The sequence below is a fragment of the Pelodiscus sinensis genome, chromosome 2 (assembly GCF_052426305.1).
Source record: "Pelodiscus sinensis isolate ZL-2025 chromosome 2, ASM5242630v1, whole genome shotgun sequence".
Classification (NCBI taxonomy): domain Eukaryota; kingdom Metazoa; phylum Chordata; order Testudines; family Trionychidae; genus Pelodiscus; species Pelodiscus sinensis.
Window position 1 is genome coordinate 174,335,046 of NC_143053.1, and position 12,625 is coordinate 174,347,670.

The following is a 12,625-nucleotide window of genomic DNA, read 5'->3' on the forward strand; positions in this document are numbered from 1 at the left end:
TTAAGGCAGGGCTATGCAACTTTGGAAGCCCCAAGGGCCACAATGATACTCTCAGCACATGCCAAGGGCTGCAACTTAAGTGTGGTTTCATATGCATACAAATAGTTTCTTTCATACTGATGGGCAAGACTACATAACATGCAGGCCCCATTTAAGTCAGTTCTGCTGATATTAATAAAATGCAATATTTACCCGATTTCCACCCATGTGACAGCACTTTTAATGAGCAATGACAGTCCAGGAATTTAATTTCTAAAGTACTTATCAACAGAAGACCATTATATTGGCTCACCGTTGTGGAGTGTGTTCCCAGTGGAGGCCATGTTCAAAGGATCCCACCCACAGGCTGTGTGTTGAGCTCCATGTAAACCCAAACTGAACCGTGGGCTGCACACAAATAGGCCATGTGTTGAGTAGCCCTGCTTTAAGGTAAAGACGACGCTCTATTGTAAGACATGCGTATGTTAAGTATTGATACAACAGAGGGATGTAAAATTATTAATAGTACAGAGAAGAAAAATGGGGGGCTGAATCTTGACCCCATTAAAGTCTATGTGAATTTTTCCATTGACTCCAGTGGGTTTTGCCTGAGTTCCAATTTTTCCATTTCCCACAATATAAGAAACCAGGGTTATCCAATGAAGATAGGCAACACATCTGAACTGTAAAAAGGAGCTATCTTTATACATAACTGACGAGCGTATGGGACACTCAAGATATTAAGGTAAAAAATTGTGTTGTATTCAGAAAAGGATGAGACCACAATATGATTATGAACAAAATATCTTTTACTGTAGCTAGGACAAACATTTATAATGGATATAAACCCTCTGACTTCAGGACATAAACTAACTGCTTGGTGCAAAGACAAATATATTGCATAATCGTCTATTACGGTATTTTTTTCTACAACTTCCTTTGAGGCAGCTGGTACTGGATACTGATATATGATGACATAATGGATGAATCAAAGATTTGATCTGAAATTATTTTTAATTTTAATATACTTCATAAATATATGCAACCTCTTCTCCCCTCAAAAAAATAATTGCTTTTTTAAGTGTTCACAAGTTAAATGCTGCCATGGATACAATGTGCTGTTTACAGGAATAACAATAAATATTTTACATTCACACAGTGCTTTTCATCACAAAGTGATTCACAAACTCTGTACAGTAATGAATCACAGCCACAACAACTGTTTTAACAGCATATATCAACACTATCAAACAGTTTAGAATAGGAAGTGAAGAATACTATGTCCCCAGTGAAACTGGAGGCATAGTATAGGAAGATAGAATGTAATCACCAGAACAGAAATCTAGTTTAGGAGCTGAAAGGCACAAATTGTACAAGGTGCAAAGAATCTAATGGGATTGAGCATAAAGTAACCAATGCAGTGTAGTAGCCAATAGGAAAGCACATTTACACTTTTACTTTCCCATTAGATACATTTAACTTTGTGCATTCTGGTTCTGGTATTCTGAGTCATTCTTTAAGCCTTTGCTTTTTTTAGGCAGCACATTAGTGCTGATGTAGGTGTATGACCTAAATAACCAGTGATTACAGAGAGAGAATTTAAAACAGCTCTGATTTTTTTTTTTTTACATTGATTATGAGGTAGTTAAACGAGGGGGTCTACTAAATTATCCCTCCAAAGACTTTCTTGCAGTGACCATATTTTATAAGGACAGAAGAATTGCGGATTTTATATTTGAAAAATATAAAAGTAATTGCAGCTGCAGTTGATGTAAGCTTCATGTTCAAGTACTTGTTGGTTTTGAATATTTTATAGTACAGTAATGCCAAGAGGCTCAGTCAGGATCATGGCTCCATTCCTGTAAAATGGGCGAGAGAGAACCTCAACCCTGATGAACTTACAGTCTAAGAAGACAAGTGACATATAAAAGATGGAGGCATTCAACATCTGAATTACCTTAATTGTAGGAGCAAAATCATGGCTCAGGTTATTTGCAGCTGCAATTTTTTGGGCTCAGATATGGAGACCTAGTTAATACTAGGCTGAAATATTGGCCCACAGAATTAATGTTAAAATTAGTTTTGCATGTTTGCAAGGAATTACTTTACACTACTGATGTCACTGGGCTAGATTTAACACAGCATAAGTAGACTTATGACTTCCATTGACTTCAGTGGAATTGTGCTCACAGATAGCAATGGTAAATTTGACCGACTCCTCCGACAAGATCAGGAGCCAGGACTGGGAGTAAGCAAGGACTTGAGCTAAGCAAAACTTTGACTTGCTTTCAGATTTTTCTGGGAATATAACCTGGTTTCATATTTTATGCCTGAAATTGAACAGGTTTGCTGACGTTTGTAAATCTTTTGACACTGTTTATCCAAGCTTTGTCTGATCTTGAGCTAAGAGTTATTTGCTTTTGTTGGAAACTTTATAAAACTTAATGGGTCCATGAAGTCCATCCAGAACAGTGCAAAACTCAGTGAATTGAACTGAGCATTATTATAGTTTATACCATGAGAAATCCAAGCCCTTCGGGACTGGGGATCTGTGACCAAGACCACAGAAAAATGGTTTTGAAGAACCTGAACTGAAACCATGTACAGTTCTTGCCAGGACATGTGCTATTTATTCCTTGGTCTGCCACGGATTTGCTATGTGAATATCTTCAATTTTCTTAACTGCTTTGCTTCAGTTTGCCTGCTCGTTTAATATTTTCAGTGTTTAGAGATCCTTGGACAAAAGCAGTGTTCCCTATAAGCTGTGCACTTGTGCGGCCATATAGGAAAAATTCAAATGCTGCCCACCTTATTAGCTGAGTGCCCACAGCTGGGTTTTGCTTCTATTGGTGGTGCCCATTCACACATGCCTGAGTGTACATACAAATTTATTCTGCACATGGATGGAAAACATTAGAGGCAACATTGGACAAAAGTGCTAAGTGCAATGTATTATTCTTGTGGTAACAGCTGCTTTGGAAAGGTAGAACTTTCAGGCTCTTCAGGTTTTCACAGGTTTTGCTGGATTCTTCATCGTCCCTGATAATTTATTTTTAGTATTGTCTCATAGTTGTATCTGCTATAAGGGTTAAATTACCACCTATGTATATGTTTATATAATTACTGAGGTTGCATTATAAGCATGCATTTTTCATTTTACCTTAAGTGGAATAAAATCACTAGCATTGCCCATAGGCACTAGGCTAGAATTTGAGCACTGTAATTTTCTGCACACCTGAAGCCTCCATAAACTAGGAGAGTTATAAAGGCAGGAGTGTGAGTACCATATGTAATAAAAGCAGTATCAGTGCTTAGATTCTAGTAAAATTTAACACTTCAGGTTATTTTGTTGTATACTGAACTCCTACCCAGAAATATGACAATAGACTTGTTGACTAAGGAGTATTACACTAATTGACTGTTAGGTTTGAATCCCAGAGCCTCTAACCAGTTGTTAAACTCTGAATAGGCATGTCGATAACATGCCAGCGGCAGTCTTAGGGGGTGGAGAATACTGCTGGGTTTATGTCTTTCAGATTCAGTTCTCCGCGTTAGGAGATGTGTGAAGTCGGGTGTGAGTGCTGCTACAGGCAGATATACAAGGACAGCTAATTTCTAGCTCAGAAGCCCTGATTCCACGAGGGGAGAACTGCTGCTGCTGCTGGAGTATAAACTGGCAGGATCATGACAGAGCCAAGCAGTAGAAAAGAAGGATTTAAAAAATGCCGGAGTGCCACTTTCAGCATTGATGGCTTTAGCTTTACAATTGGTGAGGCTATGGTTTAATTCTTGGTTTTTGTTACCCTCCCTCCCTTTTATTTTCGCTTTCTTTGTATAGTAGGCATCCTATGAGGAGACCATTGTCTACCAACAGTGCTTTTTGAAATGCATAGATGTTCTGTAACTTTTTGCTTGGCTTTGTATCCAGCTGTTTTCTTTATTTTCTTCTAAGAAATCTGCCCTTGAAAAGTAGCTTATCTAAACCCTTTTCTCTGTGTTTTGGAATAGTTTAATTAAGAGGTTTGCACAACTTTTGTTTTGGAACCTTATCTCAGGAAAGCCTGTGTTTTTGGCATTATAGAGATGCCTTTCCTTCTGACAAGTCCAGTAATATAAGCACTGGGAACTTGAGGGATTGTTTTTATTTTTATTTTTTGCTCATCTAGTAAGCTTGCAAGAACTTAAGACCTTGTGCTATTTTCTAGCTAAAGTAGAAACATATAATCTCTTTTATTTAAAAGAAAAAATGCTAGAATTGGAGACTGCATCAGCGGAGGTTTTAATTTCTAGGGCCATGTTTATTCCTGTTGCAATTGTTTGGATGAGGAATGGAGTTGGTGCTTGGCGAGGGAGACAAAGTGAGCCTTCTCAAAGCTACAGGTGTCTGCAGTTTTTGTTTTTGTTTTGTTTTTTTGGGGGGAGGCTTGCTGTGTAAAGGTTAGGCCCTCTGACTAATCTGAAAAGGCTGTTCTTTCAAAATTTTACACCTTACTGGGCTGTTTTATGCAAATCCCTGTATATCTCAAAAAGAAAACAAGCTATAATGCTGGTTTTATTTTTCTTTGTAACCCAAGAGTGACTTTTGCATAATCTGCATGAAAGAAACTATCATTTTATGTCTATCTTTTAGAAATTGACTCAGATTCTATTGTCTTGCACAACTGAAGTGAGTGGCATTTATTCAGGATTTACATTGGTGTAACTGAGTGCAGATTTTCATTCACTAATGATGGATGCAAACTTTTTGTTGGATGTGAAAACTTCCCCCTCTCATTTTCTGTGCCTTTGTCTTGTGTGTAATGTCTTTTACAACTTTAAATAACTCTCACAGAAAGTTTAGGTTTTAAAAGTTAGAATATGCTGTTGGAGAATATTTTCATATCACAATATGTTAATGTTCATACAGCACTTTGAAGAGGAAAGCTACAACACAAATACTATGCGTCATTTTTATTTTGCTTTAGTATGGAGGGTTGGTAGCCTCTGTAGCTAAAAATTTCATCAAGATTCCCTTTATAAAGTCCTATTGGTTCCCATGGTCCCATTCCTTTTTGGGCCTAGGAAGGACTGGACGTTCGGCTAGGGATCAAAACATTTGTGTATGCGCTCAATTTTATTAATACATGCTTATAACCAACAAGATTTCTGTTTTGGCTATTTGTCTGTTATTACTATTTCAGTTAGAGAACTAGATTTTGCATCAAAGGACCTGTATTTATAATCCCAACTTCTTGGATTTTTTTAAGGCAGTTGTCATGTTCTCTCAGATTTTTTTTCTCAAGATTTCTGCATATGGGATAGCCAAGGAAAACAGCTAACCATTTGCATGCTATCGTACACTGCAGTACATAGAAATAGAATATATATATATTTTGAAAGGATCTGGGTGGTTTGACAAATGTGCATTGATTTGATGTATATATTTGTGATAATTTTGCAAACATGCTTCCTAAAATTACTAGCATCCAAAGGATTCGTGAGTGATCATCTATCTACAAGTTTCTATACTGAAGAATGTGACTATTTCTTAGTGGTCGTATGCCAACTAAAAACTATGAAAAATGGGCTTAACATTAATATTTCTTCCTTAATGGGAAGAGAATTCTGCCTTGGTATTTCAAATGAGGTTTTCAAAGAATCTTAGTGATTCCCACAACTTCTGTTGGGGTTAAAAGAATTGCGGGAACTCAGTACTCTTGGAGGATCAGGCACTAATATAGTAACAATATGAGGCAGAAAGCAGCCTGTGCTGAGATGGAATGCTGTGGAAAATGATATGATGTTATCTATATTTTAATCAGTCTATGCATCTAATTGCTGTCCTCCAGCAGGGAGCTGACTTATTGTGTGCCTGTTTGCTTAATGATGATTTACAATTAGTCTTATGGTAGCTTCTTTTGGAGAAGGGTTTGGGCTTGATACTGAAGATAGCTGTGTAGTGCAGGGGAGGTTGGCAAAATGCCTTTTCCCCACAACTGTTTTTTTAGGGTCCAAGCATTCATGCAACTGTTTATGGCTCCATCATTCTTGTGCTGGTCATACCACAGTGTTAATTAGAGCAAGCTCAAGGCTGCTGTAATTTTCACCTTCCTACAGGGAATATTAGGAAAACAGAGACTCTGGCTTTGCTCCTTTCTCCTGGCAACAGCTGTTATGACTGGGGCTGTGAGGAGTAATACTCACCACTAGGTGGAGACTTCCTGAGTAGCCACTTAAATTGAGTTTATGGTTCTGTAATGGGACATCTGCCCCACACTGGCCCTTTTAAGGCTAAAACCCAGCCCTGGCAGCGGGCTGAGAGCAAAGCCTACAGCTGAGGCTGATATTGCCAAATAGGGCCCAACCCGGGCTGTATTAATAAGGGCTCCGGAAGTGCGGAAGGAAGAGACTCTCTTGGGCTACATCTACACTGCAGGCTTCTTGCTCAAGAACAGCTGTTCTTGCGCAAAAACGTGCCGAGTGTCTACACTGCACGCACGTTCTTATACAAGTCAATTTACAATAAAGTGTGGGAACAGAGGGCTTCTTGTGCAAGAGGTATTCCTCTCCTCACGAGGAATAAGCCCTCTTGCGCAAGAAGGCAGTATGGATGGGCAATAGAGGTTTCTTGTGCAAGAAAGCCCTATGGCTAAAATGGCCATCAGAGCTTTCTTGCGCAAGAGACTGTCCACACTGCCATGGATGCTTTTGTGCAAAAGCACATCTCTTGCGCAAGAGCAAACAGTTGTTGCTCAAGAAGCCCGCAGTGTAGATGTAGCCTTGCTGGGGAGTAGGAGGTACCTGGCTGCCAGGGAAGGTGGGGGCTTCCTGAGATAGAGCAGTGCTGGGGAAAGGCTGGCAGGGCTGGGGAGCTCTGGCCTGACCCTACTCCCAGGCTGCAGGGCCTGAAGCAAGGCATTGAGGATACCAGGGGGCACCCAGGCTAGGAAAAGGCAGCAGGTCCACATCCCCTTGCCAATGGTGAGTGGCCATTACAGGCTGATGTTTACCCCTGAGGCAGGGGCTAGATGAAGACTGGCAGAGGGTCACTGAGGCAAGGTGGGTACTGGGGAATTGGGGATTCCCTGGGAGGGGAGAACCCCAGAGTGCAGAGACTGATAAACACCCCCCTGGAAGGGGGATGAGACACAACAATTGTGGGCACTGCCAAGGGCAGTATCCTGAAGAGGACACTGGGGGCTGGAATTGACATGGGGGGACACCAGCTAGAGAGAGGTGTCGGGTGGGCAGGTATGAATTAATTCCCAGTGCAACCGGAAGGAAGTGCTGTGGCAGTGACTCTGCCCTGTGAACAGGTCCCTTTGCACTAATGGAGTTATGCAAAGGGACCATAGTGGGCTTCTGAATCAAGTCCCTTGATTTCAATAGGACCATGAAGGATAAAAAGTCTGCCCAGTCATAAGAGTGGTAGGATCAGGCTACATACAGGCAGTCCCTGGGTTACATCAATCTGACTTATGTCAGATCCCTAGTTACAAACGGAGGTGGGGGGGGGGGGCTGCAGCTAGTGCGGGGTGCCTCCCCCACTGTTGCCGCCCCAGCAGACCAGGGAGACGCGGAGCTAGCCACCCCTCCCCCCAGCAGACCAGGGAGACGCGGAGCAGCTTTTCTCACCGCGGAAGACGCGGGTCTGCTGGGGGGAACTAGACACCAGCCAAAAGGGGGCACTCCAGAGCGGAAAAATTAATTTCCTAGGGAACAGAAGGAGCAGCAGGCAGTGAGACCCATTGTGTTACAGTCCCCACCTTGGGAGCAACAGCTCTTTCCTTCTTCAGCACTAGAGCTGCAAGTATCTTGTTAGCGTCACGTGAAATTAACAAGTCCCTTCCAGCCTGGCAGAAGTGAAGCTGAAAAATTACCCAGTGGTGTGGGTGGGCAAGAATGGGGAGGAGCAGGACAGAAGGGAAGAGGGGATAAGCCCCAACCCCACACCCTGGCTGGAGCGGAGCAGGGTAAGCCCCGAGGGGATGGGTCTGGTTGCAAAGTGGGTGAGTGGACAATGAGGACCCACCTGTGGCTAAACTCCTGTTCCCAACACAGAATTTTTCTTTAAAATTAAATTCTCTCACACACTTCACAGGAAGGGATTTCCATTTTCTGCTCAGCAGAATACAACAGCAGCTTTGATTGTATCAATATTTCACTGTGCTCTCCAATGATTATTGATTACACTTAATACCCATTTCACTGAACCATCTGTAGCAAATTCTATTTGGAACAGTAATATGCATTGAATAAACTTTTTTTAGTTATAAAAAACAAAGATTCTGACTATTAAATGAATAACTGGGATCTTTCAGGTACCCCAAAAGGAAGATTTGGATATAGCATGAAACACTGAAACTTATGATCAATTTTTAATTAAAATATCAACCAAAAAAACCTTCATATCAAAACAGTATGTGTTTTTTCTTAGAATAAGGAAGTTGTATGAGAATCAGGGTCTTTTCCACCTAACTCCAGCTCCCCGCCCCCCCCCCCCCCAATATGTACCAAATATGTAAGTTCCGACTTACATACAAATTCAACTTAAGAACAAACCTACAGTCCCTGTCTTGTACGTAACCCGGGGACTGCCTGTATTAGAACACACGGTTTATCAGAATCTAAAGCTTCTATCACTTTTGTTTCACTCCTCTCGCCATCTGGACATTTCACAGCGTATGAAGTTTTTGCATAGAGTGGTGCTATTAGATTTGGATTCTTCCAAAAAGATAAATTCTCTGTAGCCAATTTTCCCCATTCATTTGCACTCGGATGTGTTTATTTCTGAAGGTTTAAAAATCTAGCTATGATAAAAACATGATGCCCGTTTCTTGCCTTGCACCCTGTCTTGTCACTTTGGTACATAGTGAGCATAAAACTCTAGTCTATCAGAATGCCAGTGTTTCATATCTACCTTGCCTGGTATAACTGACTGAACTAAACATGCAAGGAAACAAAGCATCAGACCCACTGTCCTTCATCTTGAGAAGATGGTAAAACACAGATGTCAACAAGATTATATTTTCCTTCTTTGTTAATCATTTTTCTGTGATTTAGAGTTAGCTGAATTAAAGTTAATTTTAACCCCTTTCTTTTCATATCCAGAAGTGCTTGAATAACTTAAGTGTCCTAGCCACATGAATCCAATTAATTTATTGTTATAAATATAATTCTAATTAGAATTAACTGAATTAGTTGGGTGTTCTACTGAAACACACTATTGTTTAGGTATGAGAAGGGGGAACACTGACCTGAAACAAATGGGTTTAATTCATAACACTGTGGATCTTGTAGCAAAGATTCTTTAGAGTCCCACTGTCATTATAAAGGACACCACCATCACTCTGCATCAGAGCTCCATTTAAAATAAATGTGAGCTTTGTGTCCAGGTGATTTTGATCAATGGTAGTTTCAGTCTCTGATCAGTATTTATTTGTAAGTTCTGTTTCCTATCTGTCCTCAAAGTTTGTGATTCAATGACTGAACCCCATTTTGGTGTTTAATTTTAAGTCTTGATAACGAGGGACGCGTACTTATGAAGTGCATGCACAGACACGATGTACTTTATTACGTCACTGCACAAATTTACCTTGGTAATCTATCTTGTGCTTTGGTTATATAAATGTTGTGACTTGTGAAGATGTGTGCACTAGTTATTTAAATCTCTCACATGACCCCAAGTGGGAGTGGGGCTGGAGAAGTTGTAGGTAGAAGTCTTACAGGGAATCAGAGTGTGAGAGAGTAGCTTTATTAAAATAAGGAAATCCGCTTTACCCTTAAATTTCCTTGTTAGAGGAAAACTATTCTGTATTTCTCTGACATTTTCACGTGATAGGTTCTCAGCAGATGCCCCAGTAGTCAAACTAGCTGACATGTATGGCTCAGACTTTTATTCAAAGATGGGTGTGGACAATCATGCATCAAGTGAGTTAGAAAGATATGACATTTGTATTATTTGTTTTGCTGTTCAATTGAAAGACTGTCTCTATATTAGCAACTGTCAGTACTATGGTCTGTGTGTATATAGCTAGATAACAGTTATGATTTTGGTGTACTGTAACTTTTTACATTTTTAGGAATTCTTCTGATGGCAGCTGCCATTTTGTAATCTGATCAGATGCAGCCTGCAACTACTTTTTTACAGAAGCTTTACTTTTGTTCTTTTTTCCTCTCTTGACTTTCATTCTATGTTAAATCTGAGTGACAGTGCATAGTTGCTCTTTACGTACAGGAAATAACAAGTATTGCCCACACATTCTCAGGAGCATCTTTTCTTTAGTCTTTCGGGGTGGGGGACACAAGGGAATGATAATATCACATTGAAACCCACGGGGAAAGAGGAGGAGTCCAAATGTATCTTTCATATAATGAGGTTGCATTTTTTCACGATTGTCACAATGGGATTCCCTTCAGCTTCTTAAGAAGTACACTGCAAACTCCAGGGACTCCCTTGATCATCTGCAACAGCTTACAAGTACTGCTGGTGGGAAAACATCTTTTGCAGTCAACATGCTTTACCTTGCCCCTCCTCCCCATTTCTATGTGCTGCTAGCACATACTACTTCTCTTTAAAGAGCCATGTTAGAGCTTTAGGGCAACACCTGGAATCAGCACTGCTCTTTCCAGTTAAGAGCTAACAATGGTCCTATTAACTACATCTTAGCCTAATGTAGTGGATTTTTCAGATATTTTCCTTCTGTGGACTGTTGTGAAATAGAATGCTCACGCTTCAGAGACCAGGGTGAAATGCATTTGTTGGGCTCAGTCCATTTTCTAGTAACTAGGCGTCCAAAGTCAGGAAAAACAGTAATTGGTACCACTATTGGCAGAGAAGTCAAGGAGCCTGAAGGACATTTTCATCTCTGGAAGTAGTCCTTCTAAGTCAGGTCTGAACTCTACATTGCAGATAGTATTAAGAAAGCTCCACTTGCATATGCATGTGTTGTTTCTTTTCTGCAGATAGAACACTTCAGTCTGTGGGGACTTCAGTCAGCATGTTTCACCAGTACTAAGCTGTTTTTATGAAATTAAAAAAACCCTCTTTTTATGCTTCTAGCTGAAAGGGGAAGTACTTTTTTTTCTGCTTCATTCATTGTTCCAATTGATACAACTAAAATAGTTTTGCTTACCGCTCTTTTCTGATGGAGAAGAACTGATATTTGTAATTGTCATGTTCATCATCAAATATCTTGCCACCTGAATCAGTAGAACAGTGAATTTTAAGCACAATGATGTGATACTAATTTAGCTATATATACAAAGTTATATCTTTATTTTAATTATTTAATTAACTAATTTGTCAATATATTTCTGAAGCCAATACAGATACATATGAGATAAAGAAAGGAAAGACAAATATTGTGTGTGTGTGTGTGTGTGGGTGGGTGTGTGGGGTAGGGAGGAGGAACTGACAATAAGGCTATGTCTACACTGCAGGCTTTTTGCGCAAGAACCGTCTTGCGCAAGAGTGCATCCACACTGCCATGTGCTTTTGCGCAAGAGCGCGTCCATTGCAGTGTGGACACTCCCTTGCGCAAGAAAGCTCTGATGGCCATTTTAGCCATCGCGGTTTCTTGTGCAAGAACCCGTTGCCTGTCCACACTGCCTTTTTGTACAAGAGCTCTTGCTCAAGAGGGCTTATTCCTCGTGGGGAGAGGAATACCTCTTGCACAAGAAGCCCTCTGTTCCAATGCCTTACTGTACATTTACTTGCACAAGAACGCACGTGCAGTGTAGACACTCGGCAAGTTTTTGCAGAAGAATGGCCGTTCTTGTGGGAAAAGCCTGCAATGTAGATGTAGCCTAAATGTATTGTTGTGGATGAGATATTCTCTATCATTGGTCCAATTTCTGTTGGTGAGAGAGAGAAGCTTTCTAGCTTCCCAGATTTTACCAGACCCGAAAAGAAGCTCTATGTAAGCTCCAAAGCTTGTTTCTCTCCCCAGCAGAAATTGGTCCAATAAAAGCTGTTGCTTCATCTACCTTGTCTCTCTAACAATCTAAAAAGGTATAAGTTTGCTATTAACTGTGTTTCCAAATTACAAAGCCAGATTCAATCCTGTCTGGTGTGTCTGTTTGCTATGCATGAACTGTGCTTCACTTTCATGTCCCTTGAGTGATCAGAATTTATGTGGGTGAGGTGTTGACTTGTGCTGGCCGTCTACATCAGGGGTTGGCAATTAAAAAAAAAAAAATGGCAGCCTGCCAGGGTTAGTCCACTGCTATGTTTACGTGCACTTCTGCAGGTATCGGACGATCGCAGTTCTAATTGACTGCAGATTGTCGTTTTTGGCCAATGGGAGCAGCAGGAAGCCGCATGGACCAGGATGCCGCTTCCTGCCATTAGCATTGGCCACGAACGTTGAGCTGTGGCCAATGACAGCTGCAGTGATCTGATACCTGCAGAAGCACAAGTAAATATTGAGGTGGAGGCCTGCGGACTAACTCTGTGGATTGGATCCAGCCTGCAGGCTGGAATTTTCCCACCCCTCCTTTATATAGTGGTGAATTACACCCTGATGCAGTATTAAAACATGAACTGCTTTTACAATTTGCTTTTTTTAAATGTTTTTTGTCATTGTTCCTGCATGGGGAACAAACATTTGGCAATGCGTTCTTCAATCTTGCAGAGTATAGTATAACATCAACCTGGGAAGGGTTC

The 12,625-nt window shown here is 40.7% G+C and overlaps 1 protein-coding gene across 4 annotated transcripts in view; it reads left to right on the forward strand.

Annotated features, from left to right (window-relative positions):
* Positions 1-3,515: 3,515 nt before the first annotated feature.
* PDE1C (phosphodiesterase 1C) overlaps positions 3,516-12,625 on the forward strand; it is a 439,666-nt gene continuing 430,556 nt past the window's right edge. For all 4 annotated transcript variants that reach the window (XR_016348931.1, XM_006124030.4, XM_089776557.1 and 1 more), the window contains exon 1: positions 3,516-3,748. Coding sequence is in view for 3 of the 4 variants with exons in the window: in XM_006124030.4 (XP_006124092.3) it covers positions 3,664-3,748 (85 nt within the window). In the remaining variant the exon portion in view is untranslated. The remainder of the gene's footprint in view (positions 3,749-12,625) is intronic.